At 34.5% G+C, this 21,259-nt stretch overlaps 1 protein-coding gene across 1 annotated transcript; it reads left to right on the top strand.

Moving 5' to 3' along the window:
* Positions 1 to 10,570: 10,570 nt before the first annotated feature.
* On the top strand, positions 10,571 to 16,045 carry LOC120529544 (forkhead box protein F2-like). Its single transcript, XM_039753425.1, has 2 exons — positions 10,571 to 12,069; positions 13,746 to 16,045. The coding sequence occupies exons 1-2, from the start codon at positions 11,103 to 11,105 to the stop codon at positions 13,928 to 13,930; spliced, it is 1,152 nt and encodes a 383-aa protein (XP_039609359.1). The 5' UTR covers positions 10,571 to 11,102; the 3' UTR covers positions 13,931 to 16,045.
* The last annotated feature ends 5,214 nt before the right edge of the window (positions 16,046 to 21,259 follow it).

Here is a 21,259-nt window from a genome sequence, read left to right as displayed (position 1 = left end):
TTTGTGTTGTACAATTGCCACCATTTTCTTTTATTACCTTGGTCTCAGCAGCCATTTTCCTGAACTGTTTAGGGAGACTACACTTTTTTTCTGGATTTGAATTCAATGCAAGAAACAAATGATCATGGTGTTATGGGGCAGAAAAAGAGCCTTCTTTGGAGCTACTGACTTTTGGCAAGCATTTTTAACTTTGAGGTTGAGTTAGTGTTTTGGGCAAATTATTTTTGGTTTCATTTTGCTTTTACTTTATTTTTGACCTTTTATCATCTCTGACCATGATTTTTTGTCTTCTTATCCATCTAAAAATGTTCTCTGTGAATTTTTCCTGTCTTGGCAGGACTTCAGTACAATAACTGAATTCAATCAATCTCTCTATTTGTTTGTTTTCTTAGGACTTCAGTATAACACTTACAGGTATTACATTTAAAAAGAAAATACCTACAGGAATAAACCTATTTTATGCCAATTTTGGAACTTGGGTGAAAAATACTACAACTTGCATTTAACTATTAACTTAATTTTTCCTGCTCCTGTAAAAAAAGGCAAATCTGATAAACCTGCCTGGCATTTTTCTTCTACATTATGTTACAACTGTATGACTGATTGACTAAACACATTACTGCTTTTCACATGTGAGAATATTTTAATAATAACATCTGCAACAGTAGTTATTTACATGGTAGCTAACCAACAGAAAACACAGTTAAGCTTCCTCATTCTGCTGCAAATTACTGTATTCTGAATGAGTAGATTTTTATTGTGCTTTATACTGTATTTTTGAAATTGTACTTTCCATTAAAATAATGCTAATGAAATGTTAATCAATGGGTTCATCCATATATTTTTGTCACTTTGTCCAACTTAAGCTTGAAAAGAGTAGAAACCTACCTCAAGATTGTGAACGCCCGGCATTAAATAGTAGTCGGTCATGCGGCACATTCATGCTCACACTTACACTCACTCAATAACAATTTAGAGACTCTAATAAACTTATCAAGAACAACTTTGGGATGTGGGAGGAAAACAGAGTACCCAAAGAAACCACTCATTGAAGCAGAGAGAAACACCACACCACACACTGTGGTTAGGCAAGCAAGTAAATCAAAATCTTCAGAGCTGTGGGGAATCTGTGCTTATTACCACACAGCCTCACCACCATGAGTCAACTATTGAAATTGTAAAAGGAAAAATGCATTCCCACAGAAAAAATCTCATGTGAGAATGTATTTTAATGTAACAGAAAGGGAGGGGAAAACAAGACAAACTAATTGAGATCTTCCTTCAGAAATCTTTGTGAATGCAGCTCTGACTTTTATAGCTTGCTTTAAAAGAGTCTGCTTCTGCTCAACAAGCAGCACTGCATTTTAAATCTCCAACAATAAAGAACAATTATGGACGATTAAATGACAAATTATTATGTATAACACATTTTATATTTACTTTTTTGAATTCTCAGCTCAAGTTTGGTATTAGGTCTACTATGATAACATTAATTCAATGTTAAGACTTTCTGTTTCATCTCTGTGGTCACTTTCAGAGAGGAATTTGCAAATTCTGCCCATGTGTGCGTGGTTTGAACGATGGTCAGAATAGCTGTAATAGAGTTATTATATGATACTTGAAAACAAATTACTGTTGTTGTCCAGATGTCGTTCTGGTCACAGTAAATAGTGCTCCAGTTTGACTTAGGTTGACGCCAGAACCTTCTGAGTACATTATGTGGGATGACAATTTTAGTTAGGTTTATTTTAAAGAATTTTTGTGTGATTGCATGTTTTAATGTGCATTTTTTCTTGTTTAAATTTACTGACAAATATTTTAAATGAATAGTATTGGGGTAACTCATCTTATTATTTTATTGCAAAAATAAATCTGAAAATAATCACTGTCGACTTTTATTTTATGTGAAGGTTTTGCCTCTTGGAATTGGTAGCTAAAAACAAACAAAAAAAAAAACTTCATCAAAAAGATGTGCAGGTGTCTCAGTTTTCTACACGTGTGGCTGTGTCTGAGCTAGAATTAACAAACAATTTGGCCGCATTAACCCACAAAGAAGTCTTCAAGACATGTTACTGTGTTTTTTTTTGACCGTACACCCCGTTCTATTATATTAAATCAGTTTAAGGTAAAATAATAGATCAGAAATATAAGTAGAATCAATAACTCTCCTCCAACCAAAGGTGTGCGTGCATATTAAATATATATTTTGCCTTCTGTCTGGCTGTTATTTGTTTTTCAATATGGTTATTTTTTCTTCCCACCCCATGTGATGTAAAAAAAATTTGATATTTCCTTACTGAATTATTTACATATGTGGGCACCATGGTGGCACATTGCTACCTCATGGATCTAGTAACCTAAATTGCAGCTCTGTTTATTATCTCTGTGTACATGTGTTCCTCCTGTCTGCTTTGGTAAGACATGTATGTTAGCTGGAAATTTCAAAGTGTAAATGGGTCCTGCTGTTAACTATATTGCCCCATCGAGGGTTGGTTCCTACTGTGTGCCCAAAGCTGCCAGTACATACTCTCAGCGATCCTGAATTGGATTAAGCTGGTGTGAAAACATTAAGGGCATTGTACTGTAAAAAATAAATCTTGCATGTGTGAAAAATAATAAAAAATGGCTAACTATACACAAAATAATCATTACCTTAATTAATAAAAATGGGTTTTACCCTTTTTATTGATTATTTAATTCTAATTCAATAAAAAAATTAAGAATAATGTTAACTTATTATTTTTCTTAAAATGTAAACATGTTTTATAACTTATTCTAAGTAAAAAAAGTATACTGTGAATTGAACACATTTAAGTTAAGTTAAATTTAATGATACGGCACGCCCTCTCACATCGAAATGTAATGACGCTACACTTCCTCTCACATCGATTTCTTGGTCTTTACAACAACACATTCAGCTGTAACGCTTATCCGTAATACGAGCTATTTTACTACGAATGTGTAAGTATAAGTTATATTAATTCCGTAATGAATAACTAGTATTTCATTTCGTGTAGCTACAGATGTAAACATTTGTTGTTCTCACGAAACCTTTCCCTTTATGTGAGAAACATGGCGGGCAAGGTAGCGTCTTTCTAACAACTTACCTCATTGGTTTTCTTTAAAAAGCAAGCATATTTCTTGGATAGTTAGGTATGCTGATATGTTTTTTTTTTTATTATTATTGTTTAAAACTTTTATTTTACACAGAAAAAGAAAAATTACACTTTGAGATAAATTTGAGAACGATATGGCATTTGTCCTAAATTCCGACCTGTAAACAACATAAAAAGATGTTTGCCTAACCGTCACGGTATTGTTTGACCTCTTATTTAATTAGTGTTCTACATAGGCCATGTATTTTCTGGTTAATTTTTAACACTGTGATTTATTTACCGATGTTTGATTTCCTACATCCTATTTTATTTCAGGATTTTCGCTATCGCATACTGAAAAGTAGTGAAAAGGCGGCCATTCATTTAAAGAGAAAATTTTGGCGTAAATGCTGGAAGTGTTTGAAGAGTGGCACCTGCCGCAGGATTTCACTCTTTCACTCTCAGTTTCCTTTCCATTTACCACTCATTCCTGGGACATTATTTGATTGAGACATACTTTTTGAAGAAAGTTTAAAAAAAGAAAAGAAAATTTTCATTGACATTTGAATGTCAGTAATTCAGTAAAAATTATCCTCAGACATTTGATTTAATTTTCCTTTGAAAATATAACTCCGTTGTTGTGACTATCTGTGTATGTTCAAATAAATAAAGATATATGGATTTTTAGCATGTATTTGTTATACAGTCATTACTGTCCACAGCGTTGCATACTAACTTTTTTTAAGTACTGTAATTCAAATGAAAATTGGAGTAAAATGAAACCATTTTTGCCACTACTTATATTTAATCAAACTCGTTTATTTTAGGTAAATTTGAGTAAATTAATAAATTAAGTTTACGCAATGGTGCAGTATATTAAATCTACTCAAAAATGTTGCTTGTAATTTGTTGCCTTATTTTTTTAAGTAATTTTAATGCATTATTTTTTACAGTGATGTGTTGAAATATTTAACATTTCTACAATACAGACCATGCACCCTGACTCAGAACCATAGTGATTGCCAAACATGTTAGTTTAAAACATATTATCTGCGTTCATTCTAGATTGCTCTCACATTCTAAAGACATGCCCATGGCTGAAGTGAGCCTATATAGCATATGAAGTAGTATCTGAGTGTAATGTGATGTCTATTTCAGGACTGATTCCTGCCTTACACCTAACTCTGCTGAAATAGAGTTTAATAATTGTCATTGTATATTAGGTGCATTGATTCAGAAATTCTATTTTTTCAATTTTCAAGCATTTATTACATAAGGAAATAATAAAAATAAGTCCATCTTTACATTTATTCAGTTGTTGTCATTGCTCCAAATAATCTGTAAGGTATTTTGCTTAGCTGTTTCAGTTAATTTATTATCAGTGATAAAATAACATAATAACATTCATGCACATTAACAACAAAAGCTTTGATTGCTTCTATGATGTGCTCATGTTGAGTGCTGCTCATTTAGTGGGTCATTCAGGTCATTCAGGTTTTAAAAGTATTATAAGCTTATGTAGCAAAACCATATGGACATTATGTGCATGAATTGAAAATACACAAATGTAACAAATATCAAGAGTGGATACAGAAATATTTAACTTTTACTCAAATGTTAATTATTTAAATAGGCAGAAGTATATGCATTATTTTTGTTATAATTGGAAAAATGTAAAAAATAAAAAAATAGCAATAGTAATTCTGTGTAAAATCATAATGGTTAAAATACTGCCCAAAAGACATTAGCTGGATCACATTCATCCTTTAACTTTTTCTGTATCTTAATCTACAACATGATTTTAAAGATGCAAACTGTAATCTTTCTCATTACTTTATATTTCTGTCCTATACTTTGCTTATATATTACTTAGACTCATGTCATTTCAAAAAGCAGTGCAAATTCAGGCACTATTACAGAACAAATTATTCACTCAAGCAACGGTATGATAATAGTACTTGTCAGCTTGCACCTTCAAAAGTATGTCATCATTTAGGGAATGTATATAAAATAAAGCTTATAGTAAGCAACATGCCTAGGATTTTGCATTGAATCTGAACCTTCCTTTTTATTTATTATTTATTAACAGAAAAAATTAAGGGGACATGGAGGTCTGAAAGTAAAATAACCCAATTTTTTCATAGCATTCATCAATGCAAATTTTAAAAAAATTTGCTGACTTTCCTCCTGCGCATAAATTAAACAGCCAAAGATGCAAACATTAACACAGTTCAAAATAAAAAACGATGATGTGGCTTTCACAAATTTGAAAAAGAGCATATATTGGTATGTAAACGTTTGTTCGGTCGTGTAACGGACATGCAGCTAATGTTTATATTAATGCTTACAGAACAGTAAGTTATATTGTTATATGTTCATACTTTGTGTTTTGTGAAAGTGAGTTACGCACATGCAGAAGCACAGGACTTCTATCCGTGTTATTACTTCCACACAGACATTACTGATGACAGCAGAACGTCGAAATAATTGTATTAGCATAAAGGGTTCACCAAAATTTTATTAGAAGAACTTATTTAGTTATACGTTCTTTTTAATCCATTTATCCATGTATTCTGAAGAGAAAATGATGAATCATTTCAATTGCTAGTCCCTTCGTGTTAAGATCATTCCCATGTATTTACACTTGAGTTCGTAATACAGAAAAATGAGGAAAAGTGCGCCAGAGCTCATATCATTTCTAAAGAATTGAACTGCCCATAAGCATCTACGAAATGTTCAAGAGAAAGCAAAATGTTCAAATATTAAACAGAAACATATGTGGTTGATAATAAATTAATAAATGCAATTTTTAAAAAGAGGCACTATAGTAAATGAATGCATTAATAAAGTGCACAAGGTTTAAATCTTAAAAGATATCATTAAAGATAGCATTGATCATCTTAATGCTGTATATATGAATAACGGTTCGTAAGCTATTCCTACTGTTACTGCTACCACTACTAGCACTGTATGCATTAACAGACAAACAAAAATAAACTGACGTTGTTGCAATGCTATTTTACAAACAGGTCAGAAGGAAAATCAATCATACAGAATATACATGCGTTTTACTGCTGAAACACGTTTAATTGTTTCACAACAAATTTTATACCTGAGTTAATTAAGATAAATTAAAGGGAGTGTCATTCCACACTAATCAGTCATTATTGGGATACAATGAGCCAAATCACTATCGGAATTCCTTACAGTATTAGGGGTGAAATCTGCCGCTAAATCTAAGTGTGCCCTTACCCACTTCAGCATCGGAATTAAAGTCCCCTAGCGACTTTGGAAATGAAGCTGTGATTTTTTTTTTCGGGAATATACCTTAGGCATTGATAAAACAACTGAGCTAAATGAATAACCATTTTTCCCTTTTGTCCAACTTGTTCTGACGCCTGCTCCGAGGTGAGAGATGTCCCATACCGTAATATTATCTAATGGTCAATAATGTGAGTTAACGTCGATCACTCCCGGCGCATGCCGTTAAAATACAAGATATTTCAGTGATTATAAACGCAGAGGCAAAAGCAAGAGATGTAAGCAGTATGTGTTATCAGAAAGGTGAAGCGGATGAATTGAATGCGACTGACTCGTAAACATTTAAAGGCCAAATTCAACGACCCCCCACCGCAGTTTAATTACAACATTAAATAAACTTTCTTATGTTTTTATTTTAAGTGTCTTAGTTTTGGCAGCTGCAATTTTTTCATTCAAGGAACTTCCTAAATCAAACCCAAACATCCGCAGAGAGAAAGGGCTAGTAATATTGTGTTTCACTGGTTATTCGACGCAATGCTTGTTCTCTTAGGCGATTTTCCGTTATTTATTTATTTATTTATTTATTTATTTATTTATTTATTTATTTATGTAATGCTCTGGAATTATTAAAGCACTAATGCTTGTATGTCTTGTTATGTTCGTACTTAAAGAACTTTCTACATCATTGTGGAAGTGATTCGAGTTTGTTAATGTGTCCTACTTGCATGCATTAAGACTAAAAAAGGTTTGGGGCTAATCCTATTTAAATTAAAACATAATACTGAAAAGACAGCACATAACATCGAAATGTTTATTTTAAACTTAAAATAGAAATATTACGACTATAGCAAGTTTTAGAAACACACAACATTTTTCTTGGTTTGCTTGCCCTTTTGCAAACAACGCCTTCTTTTGCTCTATTAACTTCAATGTCATCACATCAGCTGGTGCTTCAAATGTGCTTTTGTGCCCTTTTATAAACTTTAGCATAATATTATTGCATTATTTGAAAATGTAAATGACATACAGCCCAGATAATGATCACATATTGTATTATTAATTTATCTAAATACTGTTCTTGGTATTTAAGCAGGATTCACAGTTAAATTAAATTAAATAAATAAATAAATAAATAGTCCAATCATTCATTCATTTTCAAAAATCTTACCACAATTTTCAAATGTAAGGCCGACTGAAAGAAAACGTGAATAAAAAACGGTTTATAAAGACCATTTTCATTATCTCGGACGCTGGCAAAACATGAAGCATCAAAGGTGCAAGTAAGAATTTCTATGCACCCGTGGCAAAAAATACTACATAAACTAATGCTGTTATTAATTTTATTAAAATTAAACAATTCGTTTTTTATATTATAGTCAATGGTATTCTTTAATATGTTAGAAACCTTTAACATTTTTGCTTTCATATAAAAAATACTTGATAGATAGATAGATAGATAGATAGATAGATAGATAGATAGATAGATAGATAGATAGATCTTAAAACACAGTAGTTACGTCCATAGTAACGAAACCTAACAAAGTCTTAAATATTATGACTTATTTTGGGATTCTGTCATCTGTTCTTCATAATACGACAGATCCATTTGTTTCATGGCTACCTCTTTAATGAAAATTAGTCGCGTGTTTCTCTTACAAATGAATTGTCTCATGTTACTTTCTTGATTTTTTTTTTAACAATAAGATACAGAAATGTCTAAAACAATAATTTAATAGACGTATTAGAAATTTGAAAGTGATAACGCTGCATGAATTTGAAAGACCTATATTTTAGGGTTGTTATAAACGTAAAACATAATAAACATGAAAATTTCATCCAGCATTTTATGAAAAAAAGAATCCATTTTAAGCAGAATACGACTTTTATGCAAATTAATGCTATTGTTAGAATGTCATTTTAAATGATTTATTATTATTAACTTGAGAATTGTAGTAACGTAAGCTCAAGTAGCCTACAAAATGAGTGGACAAAGCCTCGGTGTCATTTTGCAAAAGTCTTGTCTTGCTGCTGGGAAACTTAAAATAACTACTAGAAAGTCGGGGAAGTGAATTTCAATAGAAACCAGCGTTTATGAAAAAAGGAAAGCTACATAAAAATAAACAGCAGTCTCCCTGTTGATGTCAAAGGTCTGGAGAAGCCAAGGGGGTTCGAGTACACAGAGGAAAAGAAGAATTCACTAAAAATAAAGCAATATTGCTACTCTTTAGTTCGAAAAACGCTATATGCTTTTACGCAAGTGGTATTAACAGCAGCAGTGGACATTATAAGGGAAAAAATGCATACTGTTTATTTAAACATTTTTATGGCATGTTTAAAACCTATGTATATTGTGTAAATTGTTAGCGTTAGCTTGCACGTCATATGCTATATTGTGCGCTTGTCTTTTAACATAAAAACCAAAAGAAACCTTCACTCAAAGTTAAATTCTCCGCGAACATTCTTATCAATAATATGCATATTTTGCCGTAACGTTATTGTATAAACAAATCAGACGATGAAGCTCGTTATAATAATTTATTAAATGATCTTTTGCTTTCGGCAAAAAGTATTATAGTATGGTAAATTGTCAATTCCCTGTACAAATATGTAACGTGTTTGGGCAGATTTTGTGTAAAATTAACAATTGAATGAAAAAAGGAAGTCTTTTGAAGTTATGCTGCAGATGAAAGGTCACTGCAGGATGTTAGTTTATTCAAACTCTGTATAGCCCGATTTTCTGCGAGCAACGCACAACAGATTACGCTTTATAATTACCACTAATTAAACGGTAATTCAAAAAATTAAATCTTACGCCTTTTAAAATCTCCTTTTGACATTTCTTTTAACACCTTCATGTATGACTTGGACATTCTTTGCTCGTATCTCTGTTGGGAGATTTATTTTCATATACGTACACGTTTACAGATGCAATCAGCGTTAGTGCCCAATGTGACCGTGAGCGATTCATTAATTCATGTCATATTAATTGCTTTATGATTGTTATTAATCTAAGAGCGCAGTTATTATGGTTCCTGGAGGAAGCTGTCGACGCCCGCTCGCCTAATTTCGGTTGTCTTTGTCTAATTAATGTGGGGCTCTGGGGAAGGAGCCAGACTCAAGGCAGTAAACTGACACTGAAACACTGTGTGTGGTATCCAAGGAGTTCTTGATGGAAAAAGCCTGCTTCCACTCATGTCAAAGCCAGTTACCCAGAACAGCCCCCTGCATATAGCTCAGCAAGGAGCACCCTGCACTTTTTCAATGCTTTAAAATCATTTTTCTTGAGCGCAGAATTGTGATTACTTCTTGACTTGTTCTCATTTCTCATTCGAAACAGCGAGCGTGTGTGTACTGATTTGCTGTCGTTGCAAAGGCATAATATATTTTGCGTAAATACCCAAATATAAAAAAAGAGAAAGAAAATGGCGCTAGCAAGCCTACACATTAAAAAAAAATATACATGTATATGTGCCTAAAAACGTAGTATCTGCACATTCCATTGTTTTAGGTTTTATTTAACATGATGTGTCCTGTAAAAAGAATGAATTAAGAACAAATGTACGGAAATGCGCGTTGCGCTCGACTTGTGTGCCAAAAGTGGATTATCAAGTAATGCACTTGCCACATTTTATTATTTACCGTGAACAATTGCTTAGCAATGAAAAAGAGGAATTCTCATATTTTCATTTCATTTTCTGTTACATGGACATTTAATGTCAGTTATGCAAATATGAGTTCATTTAGAGAGGAGAATGGGTGTTGTGTACTGCACAAAGTTTTCTGACAGTCCCACACATGCGCGCTTATGATGTATTGTGTGTGTGTTTGAAAGAAGGTCTTTAGAAAAAGCTGCAAATAATCCAGTCGTCAGGTAATACACTTTTTTGTCACATTCAGATTAAAAAACTTGAAAATTATACAGTTTACCTGCGTCTTTCCGCAGAATTCACGGAGAGCTTGGACCACTAAAGATGTTTAGTGACCGTCGTGTGTGCTGGCAGTAATAGGAATGACTGAACTCTTTTGAAAAAAATATGCAATTGCTTTTATTTATTACAAATGTCAAATGGAGAATGATTTGCTGGTACACATTACAATACCAGCCCCCCATCGCTCCAAACTGAGTGAATGGACCAAGGCCAGATATGGGAAGTAGGTGGTCCCTGATCTTTATGAGCGAAAGAGAGTTTCTCAGTGAAAGAAATAGAGAAAGAGAGAGAGAGAGACTGTGTGTGCATGAGGCGAAAGGAGAGGGGGCTTCTAAAAACAAAGATTTACGAATTGATAGGTGGTCGCGGCGTGTTTGACTGAACAGTCTTACGCAAAAAGTCTAAGATCTCTGCGCTTCCTCTTCTTAAAGGATTAAGGCAAGTGATGGCCACCAGGTGGAGGCCGGAGCCCTGTCATCGCGATTTTAAGCAAAGCACAGGACACCGCACGCAGAAATAAAAAAGCTGAAGAAAAACTTTCCTACTGAGCAGCAATTCGGTCGCTATAAGAGGAAACCATAGTAAGAACACATAAGTGAGGAATATTATTGATTAAAATATTATTTTTAAATTCCGCTTGCTTCCATGTAAAGCAGACGAAACTTGGGATCATTTCTTTTCTCATTACTTCTCGGGAAACTAATGTCATCGCGGTTAAGTGGAATTCAATAACGTGTATTGTCTTGGGACCGCTGTTAAAAGGGAGCTTTTCCTTTAATGCTCCGCGGGCTGGCTGTGCAATTCATTTCGGTTTAAGATGACAACGGAAACTCCTCCGCAGCATTTGGACTCTCCGGCCTCTCTAAGGTCCAGTCCGGCTTCTGGAAGTCTGCACGCTGCCCTAATGAGCCAGCAGCCAGCGCCAGTGGAGAGCACAGTCTCTTCGAAGTCAAAAAAAGTCAACTCAGGACTTCGACGACCTGAAAAGCCACCTTATTCTTATATTGCCCTTATAGTGATGGCAATACAGAGCGCCCCGACTAAGAGACTGACACTAAGCGAGATCTACCAGTTCCTCCAGGCTCGGTTCCCTTTCTTCAGGGGCTCGTATCAGGGTTGGAAAAATTCGGTGCGACACAACCTCTCTTTGAACGAATGTTTTATTAAATTGCCCAAAGGCTTGGGCAGACCTGGAAAGGGCCATTATTGGACCATTGATCCAGCCAGTGAGTTTATGTTTGAAGAAGGGTCTTTTCGTCGTAGACCAAGGGGATTTCGAAGAAAATGTCAAGCCTTGAAGCCTATGTATAGGATGATGAACAGCATTGGTTTTGGCACTTCAATTTTACCACAAAATTTTGATTTTCAACCACCATCGTCTCTGGCATGTCACACCAACAGCTACAACTTGGACATGATGGCCAATTCTATGACAGGAGGTTATGACGGATTCGGTGGCGGCCCTCATGTGCCTCATATGTCTCCAAGTCCTGGATCTACCTATATGGCCAGTTGTCCAGTAACATCTAATGGAGACTATGGTCCTGACAGCAGTAGCAGCCCTGTGCCGTCTTCTCCTGCTATGGCTAGCGCCTTAGACTGCCATTCTCCGTACGCAAGTACATCTGCCCCGTGGGCGCAATCAGGGGGCACTCCTTACATCAAACAACAGCCCATAGCAACAAATAGTCCGTCGGTGTCCAGTATACATTCTAGCATGTCTTCATATTCATTAGAGCAAAGCTATCTACATCAGAATTCCAGAGACACGGGAGAAATATCAGGTAACCGCATGCATTCAAGTCTTAATACTAAAAGAGCTAGAGAGGGAATATAGGGCATTTTAATCAGAATTATACGGTAGCATTGTTTTATAATATATTGACTATAAATACATAATTCAGAATTGAAAATTAAGAATGTAAGTAAAAGTTCCTTAAAAGGTGTAACTGTATTATAACATGGGTAAATTGTTTAATGTCGGGAATTTTTCATTATTATTATTATTATTATAGCTGTAGAATTACTAAAATTTCAGAATGTGTATTTTTAAAACTTGTCTGTATAGCTTTCTTGTTTCGAAAGATTGAAAATAAACAGAAAAATACATTTAAATCCATCTTTTGATAGGCGTCAGTTTATATTTCTACACGAAAAACATCTCCTCGACTCACAATTTCTTTTTGGGTGGTAAAATTGATCCGGCAAGGAAAATAAATGTTATAGATTTGAAATTATACGGCGAGAGAAGGACGGAATTACAAAGTTAAAAGACGTCAGAAAGCGGTGCACAAAAGGCAGCTTCTTCAATCCTAATTTTCTTAACTTCACATAAAATGCGGGTCGTAGAGGTTAACTAAACAAAGACAGTCTGGGGTAGACCACACTGAAGAGGGGTTTAGGCTACACAAGCCTACAGGAGAGCTGGGCTTTACCTAACCTTTTGGGAAATCTGGACAAGTTAATAACTCTGTGTGTGCGGCATGTTTATTTCAGAATCAGTGTCAATCAAAAGTATTTCCTTAAGTACAGTATCCCCAAAATGACTGAGAAGGTCTTATTTGAAAAGTAATAATTAAATAACAAGTTTCGTTTATATTTACAAGATACTCGCCTCTTTAAAAACGCATTAACTTCAATAGTTAATGTAATGCAATGACTGTGGCCTGAGCCCGTAAAGATTAACAGTCTTTCAAATATGTACAAAGTTCTTCACAAAAAATGCATACTGCTATCTACTTATATAAGTATCTGTCTGAAAAAATAGTAATTAAAACGGGCATACATTCTTTAATAAATATAATGCAAAATCAGTGCACGAAACCTTTTGCAAAATCCTAAGTAACATTTTAAATATTTTTACTGTAATACCTCTCAATATATTGTTGTCTTAGATAGATAGATAGATAGATAGATAGATAGATAGATAGATAGATAGATAGATAGATAGATAGATAGATAGATAGATACTTTATTAATCCCAAGGGGAAATTCACAAAAAGTCTTGAGCATTTGCATAAAATGTATTGTAATTTCATATAAGCTTTATACTTCAGTTTCAGATAAACTTATGAAATGTTTCGCATATATTTGATTGTCCATATTTCTGATGACCTGTGTGCAGTTATGAATTTACAAGGCTTTATTGTGTTTGCTTTTATAATAATAAAATGTTCCTTAGTAAATATAAAATAATATTGATAAAATATTACTAGAGATAGGGAGATAACAAGAAAGGTAAATGATAAAATATGGGTATATGATATATTTTTATCATTAAACGGAACACGCCGCGTTCCAGAAAGACAATTTGCGTAAGTTATTAAATAGTAGTATCAAAAACGTATCACGGCATTTCAATCGTTCATTTTCCTCCATTTCACCCCATTACTGCTCAGTTAGTATTTATACTTACTAATGTTTTCTGTAACTGATTTTTAATATTTTCGTTTTCTTTTAGTGGGGATACCTCGCTACCAAGCACATGCACCTCCTGTCTGCGATCGGAAAGATTTCGTTTTGAACTTCAACGGGATTTCCTCGTTTCACCCTTCGGCCAGCGGATCTTATTATCATCACCATCATCACCATCACCACCACCACCACCAGAGCGTTTGTCAGGATATCAAACCATGCGTAATGTGAGTGGCTGTTTGGACATCGCCACTAATCAGCTCTGCCAAACCAAGTCAAACGTCGCAGGCACTGAGCACTGAGGTTGCACCTGCATCTTGATTTCCTGGGAATTTGGGCTTATCTTGAAACGCCAGAAAAAGGAAGTAACACACACATTTGAGTTTATCACAAATCTCATTGTGAAGGCATTTTCATTTTTATTTTTCTTATCAATGTGTTTTTTATTGGTTTTCAAATTCACGATAAGGCAGGCGTATTGCTGTATGCTACCGTACGAATGCACTATTTTCCAAATACACTTTTTATAGCAATATCACGTCTGCTGAATAAAGAAATATAATACCTAAATCATTTGTAACGTGTGGCCGATTACTGCACCCCATAAACATTATTTAGCAATACCTTTATTTTTATCATATATGCTTAGAAAATGGAAGCGGACACCAGATTTCAATGTACAGTTCTTTTAAAATTCTCCATTCTTCATTATGTTGAAAAGGTCAAACGTATTTAAAATGTTATCCATTTCATGTGTATTATGCTTATGTATGTTGGGGTTTTGAGTATCCTGCAGGTTTATTTTTTTCACTCCGTTCAGAGCTGGCTTGGTGGTTTGTTTAATATCAGGATGTTTCCAACGGCGATCTCAGGAAATGGGACTGAGATACACCCACTTTATTTTTGCACTTAATGAATACATTTAAAAGTGTCAATATGCAGATGTAAAAGAAGTCAATAAATGTATATATGTGTGCCTTTATGCGTCTGGGTTCCCACCGCATTTCTTTTTCAAGGCAGATCATAATGTGCCTTAAGATTAAATAATGACTTACTTTAATGTTAGGAAAGATTTTAAGTAAAATATTTAGAGAATGATGTGCAATGAAAAATGTTGGTGTTTTCTTTAGCTACAGTTTTTCACTCTGATGGTTATACAATCTGCTCCATTCCGTTTGTTTCTTTAATACAACAGATTTGTTTTCACCCGCATATTGGAAAAGTCATTGTGCAATTTTAGTGAAGGTAAAAATATTAGGTTACAATTAATTCTCTTGAGCAAGACATAATTAGTTAAATAAAAGTGCAATTCAGAATTCATTTGTAGTTTTTCTGAACCATATGTAAGGGTCATTTTGGCAGCCTCTCTCGCATCATCGGGCATAGGGTAGGACCAAAATACTGCTTTAACATTATTAATATTTTGTCGAAGCCGGAAATTAAATTTGTTTACTGTAGTTTTGATTTTATTATTATAAGTATAATGAAAGATATTGTAAAAGTAAAATATAATTTGAAATGTTTTTTTTTTTATCTTGGGGCTACTTCGAAAGGTGATGATGAGAAAGAACAAAACTAATTTGTTATTACTCTGAATATTCCAAATTCTAGTCTTAGTAGTAAATCAAATAGGATTACTAAATACAAGCAAGAGGGAAACGTTGTTTTGTTGTTATTAGCATAATAACTATCAAACGCGCATAATCCATAGAGCCTATCACTGCACTGCATGGAAATGAGACGCCTGCTAAGTACGGGACTTGCTGTTATCATTTTGTTGCTTATTATTTGGACAGATAATTTTAAAAAATTACACTGTAACGTGTAACGATAAAAAGACGTGCAATGCGTGATTCGATGCAGATAGATGAAGTCTTTAAATTCCAACTAATTAACGCTATGGAAAACACAGCCAAATGATTATGTGTTAACAATGAAATGGGTCTATGAATACTTATATTTTATAATCTGCTGACTACTTGGCTCTGTGCGGCACAACAAATATACTCACATATAGTCAGTAATACGAAACGGCAAGATATAGCATCAAGATCATAAAACGTAACAGGTGCAAAATTTCATTCAATATGAAAAAATCTATAAATATTTTAAAAAAATCAGTCTTTACAAATAGAAACATGCATATATTGCTCACAATTCTGGTGCTTTTAGAACAATTGTTATTGTCCATATTATAGTAACTTGTGGCTGTAATTTTTGCTAAGTTGTGGGTAATGGGAACAGACAGCGCTTTGAAGAAAACAAATTCACAGATAAGGCAATTAATTGTGAAGTGTCTAAGCATAGAAAAAAATATAACAATAAAGTAGTAAAATTGTGTTCTTACTTTGTAATGAGTGGGAGTGTAATTTAGGGATTGCTTTGAAGTTCTCTTTTCCTCAGCGTCTTCTATGTTTCAGCTTTTTTGGTTATTTCCTGTGAAATTCAGCTTCCTGCATTTAGAAATACTTTCAGGTACAATGTGTATCCGTGATAAGTCTACAAATGTGTGGAGAGTTCTCATAGATTTTTTTCTGCATATTTTAACAAAGAAGAGGAAGAAATAATGTGACAAGACTTAATGCTTTAATCCCAAGGTAAGTTTCTTAATTTCTTAAAGGCAGATTGCCTAGTGATATCTTCTTAATGCAACAGTCCTTAATTTGTATTGAAAGAAAGCTATCGATCTATCGATTTTGTAAAACGTTTTTTAATTCAACTTTTTGAAATTTGCAGCTGCAAGTATGTAGCGCCATCTGCCGGTCATATGTAGATTTTTTAAGAAAGTAACCTGTAGGTTTATTCAAGCAAAACAGACGTAATATGTATTTAATAAAATAAAATATGTGTGATGCTTGTCATGTGAAGATTGCATGTCCAAATTTTATTACATTCAATTCAGTTTGTTTTAATTAAGCACATTTGCCAGGTGTGCTCACAAAAATATGGTATAAAAAATTAAATGAAAAATAAACACTCACACATATACCTATATATATTTGCAGTTGGAGATCCACAAGGGAGAGAATGAATCACGTATCATAAAGTAGTTTTCATCCCTGAGCTTTCAGCCTCTTGCCAGGACTCGTCATCAGAGGATAATGATTAGACATACAAGAATCAGTTGCAATATATAGCAAAATTGGGTGTGGTGGCGCGGTTATTGGGGGTAGATGAGTGTGTTGATCGTAAAATTTTATATATTATGAGAATGTTCTTCTTCTTAATTTTGCATATGCTGGGTTCATGTCCAAATGTCGGTTAATGGCATTTTCGCTTGATAGCCAAGATTCAGCCAGCTTCTCTGCCACTTTTAGTACTGGCCTTAAATCTTACTTGTACATTGTCCCAGTTAAATGTATGTAAAGTTGAATTTGTGTGCGTATAAATCAGTGCTCGTGAGTCTTTTCTTCTGAAGGACTCTGAAGGTCATATATGGTATGCTGGTGTCTATTACTAATTTATTAATATGTATGTCATACTCAGAGCGATTTTAAGACCAGCTCTCCTATAGGTATGGCACAATCCAAAAGGAATATTGTTTTAAAAATGCAATTGTTTAGATGTGCGTCTCTAAAAGAGGTCGAGTTAGCACTGAGAAGGAAAAATGCAAATAAATATTAAACCATCTCCACTAGTTTTATGTATTCCCCAATTTTTATGATGGCTTTTTCCACGGAAAATGCACTGACGCACTAAAAGAAAAAAAGTTAAATTTTTTCCAAAATTAATTGAACACCATTGAAAAGATTTAAGAACTGGAGTTACTGGGTTAAAGGTTTTAGTGACGGTTCTTAAGTGTTATTATTTTGAACAATGCGGTGTGACTACAAGGTATATTTTTTAACAGACAGATGCATAAACTAATTTATGAAAAAAACTGATTTATTTTTGCATTATTCCACTATCCCTGACACAGAAATGATGACTGGAAATTACATTTGTGTAAAGGATAAATTCCTAATGGATTCAGTTAATTTAAAGTCACCAGACTTGCAGTTACTACCCACTAAAAATGTAGTTTTTTTCTGAAATTAGATACAATTAATTGTCAATCATTTACTGTTTTATATCAGCAAATCAGCTAAATATTTTTGTAACTTAAGTACTATTTGGTTTAAATGAGAAATATAGCAGCTGTCACCAGCATATAAGTAAATACCAAAGTTAAAGCTCTTTTCTTTCGGAGTCTTGTATTCTCATGCTCATTCTATTTTAAGATGATGTGTGATGAAAACGAGATGCGTGTCTGACAGTGTTAGTATCCAGGCCCTGATATTGACAGCCGTCCTTTGCTACCGGTCCAGATCCTACTGTAGTGTATTCTATTCCCTAGTTAATCAAATGAATCCGAGCTTGTCAAACGCCCTTCATTCGTGAGAAGAGACTTAGAACAAGGAGAAGAGCTTGCTAAAGTGTGTGCATTGTCTTTCTCGAAAAGAGTGACGACGTGGTCGTGCATTAACATCGGAACATCCTTTGACAAAAGCTTCCAACAGTTGAATACGATTATCATCTAGTCCGAAGACATATCACTCTGTTTTCTTAAGGCGTATTTATGGAAGGTAATAAATGTCGACAAATTATTTAAAATACATAATTGAAAATATTATATATTTATTTTCAAAGCACAACATTTACAGCCCAACCCTATCTTAAAAGGCAAACAAGAGGAAACGGCAGTGAACCTTGACCAAAAAATGTTTACGGTAAAATACGTTTTGCAAAAGGTTGCTGTCAGAATGTCCTGAACGATGCACTTGAAATGAATAGTTTCTCCATAAGGTGCTTATTGCAGTTATACTAATGGGTGCAGTCCCAATATATATTTGTAAATATTAACATAACCAGTAACTGCAGCACTACACATAATATGGCCTGTACGCGGTCGAAGAACGTTTTCCTGAAACTTGTGGGCTTCCGAAAATGATTGACCATATTGATGGAGCACATATTACGATTAAAACCCTCACTGACGAGCCTTAGAAATGCTTGTAGAAAATAATTTCCATCCCAAAATATGCACATCATCTGTGTTCAAGCTCCTTATATGAAAAGATGAGGCCAGGTTGCCACAAGATACGCAAAAAGAAGCAATATGTTGAACTGCAATGGCAAGCTCCTGGCAGGAGACGGTGAGTTTCATGGTGCGTGGCGTTTGAGAGACTGATTCTTTCTTTCTCTGATTGTTGATACATGTGAAACAACTATCGTTCTTGACAAGGGAGAAAGCGCAATACAATATGGACACTGAACAGATAAGTTAAGTCGCCGAGGATTATATTTGCAAAAGCATCACTTAATCAGTCAGCTAGTGTCCTACAGAATTCTTCCTAAAATGTGTGATAGTACTGTTTTAGTTTTTTTAGACTGATTCTAACTAATCGGCCTAATTTTCTGGGGAATTTCTGTTGACTGCCGCCACATCTGCCATCAGCTCATCTTGGATTTCCCCCTTCTGCCACTAGCACTGTATAATTGTTTTCACATCTCCTTTTTCCCAAACTTAAATTTATTTACGTACTTACATTTTTAATATTGTGTTGCAAGTGTCAATAATTTCATCACAGTAGGTTTTTCTCTCTCTCTTTTGATGCCATTCAAATTTGTTACAGTAATTCCCATTATGATATTTTGAACACTCATTATTCCTTATTTTATTTACACTGCTTCACACCATTTTAAACTACTACTTTTGTAGCGGGGCCACATAGTTAGTGTTTAAATGTCAGTTCTGAGTGCGTCTCGTTTCATTGTCCCGTTTGCTGTTTGTATGTGTATCAGTTAATGCCGTCCCCGTAAAGGAGGACGGATGATGGAAGGAGACCACAGCCGCAAACCTGGAAAACACCTGTTCTTAATTAATCAATCACAGCCGTCACAGACTATTTAAGTAATCAGGAGAAAGGAGAAAAGAGGGAGGAGAAGAAAAAAAAGACCGTTTTGTTTCAACCACTTCAACTTGCTTGCTGTTTCTTCACATCGCGCCTTTTCACCAGTTTGCTTTTCATTTTCCGGACTGTCTTTCAACCTGCATCTGCTGAGACCCCGGGGTCGATTCACCATCCACCATACGCCGAGGAATCACGGTGAGGTTGCTCCAATCGCCGGGAAAATCAAACACCACAATTGCCGCTAGTTCAGTCATCCGTATTCAGGACATTTTTTATATTCAGACTCAAGTTCACAATCATTCTGTTTATCAGTCATTTTGTTGTTCGTGTTGTGTGTTATATGTTACAGGGACAAGGGAGGGTTTTTGTATTTATATTTGGTGCTGACTTGTTGCTGGGGTGGAGGGATATTTATATTTATATCTGTTTTGTGGCATGTCTTGTTTCATTTAATACATTTAATCCGTTTAATTTTACATCCTGCTTTTGTGTACTTGCATTTATACCGTCGATTGTGGGGAAAAGTTTAATTGTGTAGAAGTACGGCTTGATAGTTAGATTTCTCAGTAAATTATCCAGGCCACAGGTCTTGGAGGTGTAGCTGCCGGCTGGGTAAAGGGGTCGGCCGTTACACTTTTATCAAAGCTTTAGGTTACTATACATCTTAAATGTATTTAATTCTAGTACAGGTTTCACTGTACTGTGTTCACAAGACAATAATGACCCTTTAAACCCTTTCCTAAGGGAATTTTTTTGGACATGGTTTCATTTTACCACTGTGAGGTTGTCTCAACTTACTGGACATCTTGCAAGACTTCGAGAAATAGATGAAACGGCTTAATGTGAGACAAGTGAGAAGAACATACAGTAAGTTACCAAATCTCATAGTTATAGAGAAACTAAATCAATATTAAAATTGATGAATGTTTAAAAGGATGGAAGATATACTGTGGCATGTGTAAAGATAATTTAGTTATACATCTATTGTCAGGATCTGCCCAGATATCAAAGTCGACAGACAAAGGTGCCATTTAAATGCAGAGCAAGGTAAAAGCTCCAAAGAAGAGGCATCCATCCATTTTCCTAACCCACAAATTATACTTTGTAGTTTGCATACCAATGTAGGTAGCTGGGGTCCACAAGAGCATAATAAGCTCCTTTCACATGTGTAACTTAGAGTAAATATTTCAGGATTAGAATTTTTTTTAACTCCTGTAAGGTAACAGGTTACATAAAAGTTGCCCAAAAAGTCTGCAATCACTACTGACAGTTTTTGTCTGAAAAAAAAATAAATTAATGAGCAGAAGTGGTTGAATATTGAGTTAATTGTTTTTATTTATTATTACTGTATTTTACACAGTGTTCTTGACTTGCAAAGTTGCATTTAAGACATAAACAGAAATGACTGGAAATTGTAAAACACCAAAATTAAATAGGGAGCCACAGGAACCAAAGATGTATGTTGTATCTTCCAGGAAAATGCACTTAGTTGAATTTCTATGAGATATGTGCTAAGTGCCCCTTGTGCAAAGTACCTCCAAATTAACAACTACTAGGCAGCACAGCTCATTCTGCTGGTATTGAATTTGTAAGTTTTGAAAGAAGGGGTGAGAGCTGGTATGGACATTCCCTATGGGCTATTTGTGACAGCATGTGGGACCCCAAC

Source organism: Polypterus senegalus, chromosome 5 (genome assembly GCF_016835505.1).
Source record: "Polypterus senegalus isolate Bchr_013 chromosome 5, ASM1683550v1, whole genome shotgun sequence".
Taxonomy (NCBI): Eukaryota; Metazoa; Chordata; class Cladistia; order Polypteriformes; family Polypteridae; genus Polypterus; species Polypterus senegalus.
The sequence above is the reverse complement of the archived record's forward strand: the minus strand, read 5'-3'. Positions and strand labels throughout refer to the sequence as shown.

Excerpts from the sequence above, each read along its gene's own strand:
- LOC120529544 (XM_039753425.1), top strand. The coding sequence starts at position 11,103 with ATGACAACGGAAACTCCTCCGCAGCATTTGGACTCTCCGGCCTCTCTA. Across the intron at positions 12,070-13,745 it reads AGACACGGGAGAAATATCAG|TGGGGATACCTCGCTACCAA; the intron begins GTAACCGCATGC and ends GTTTTCTTTTAG.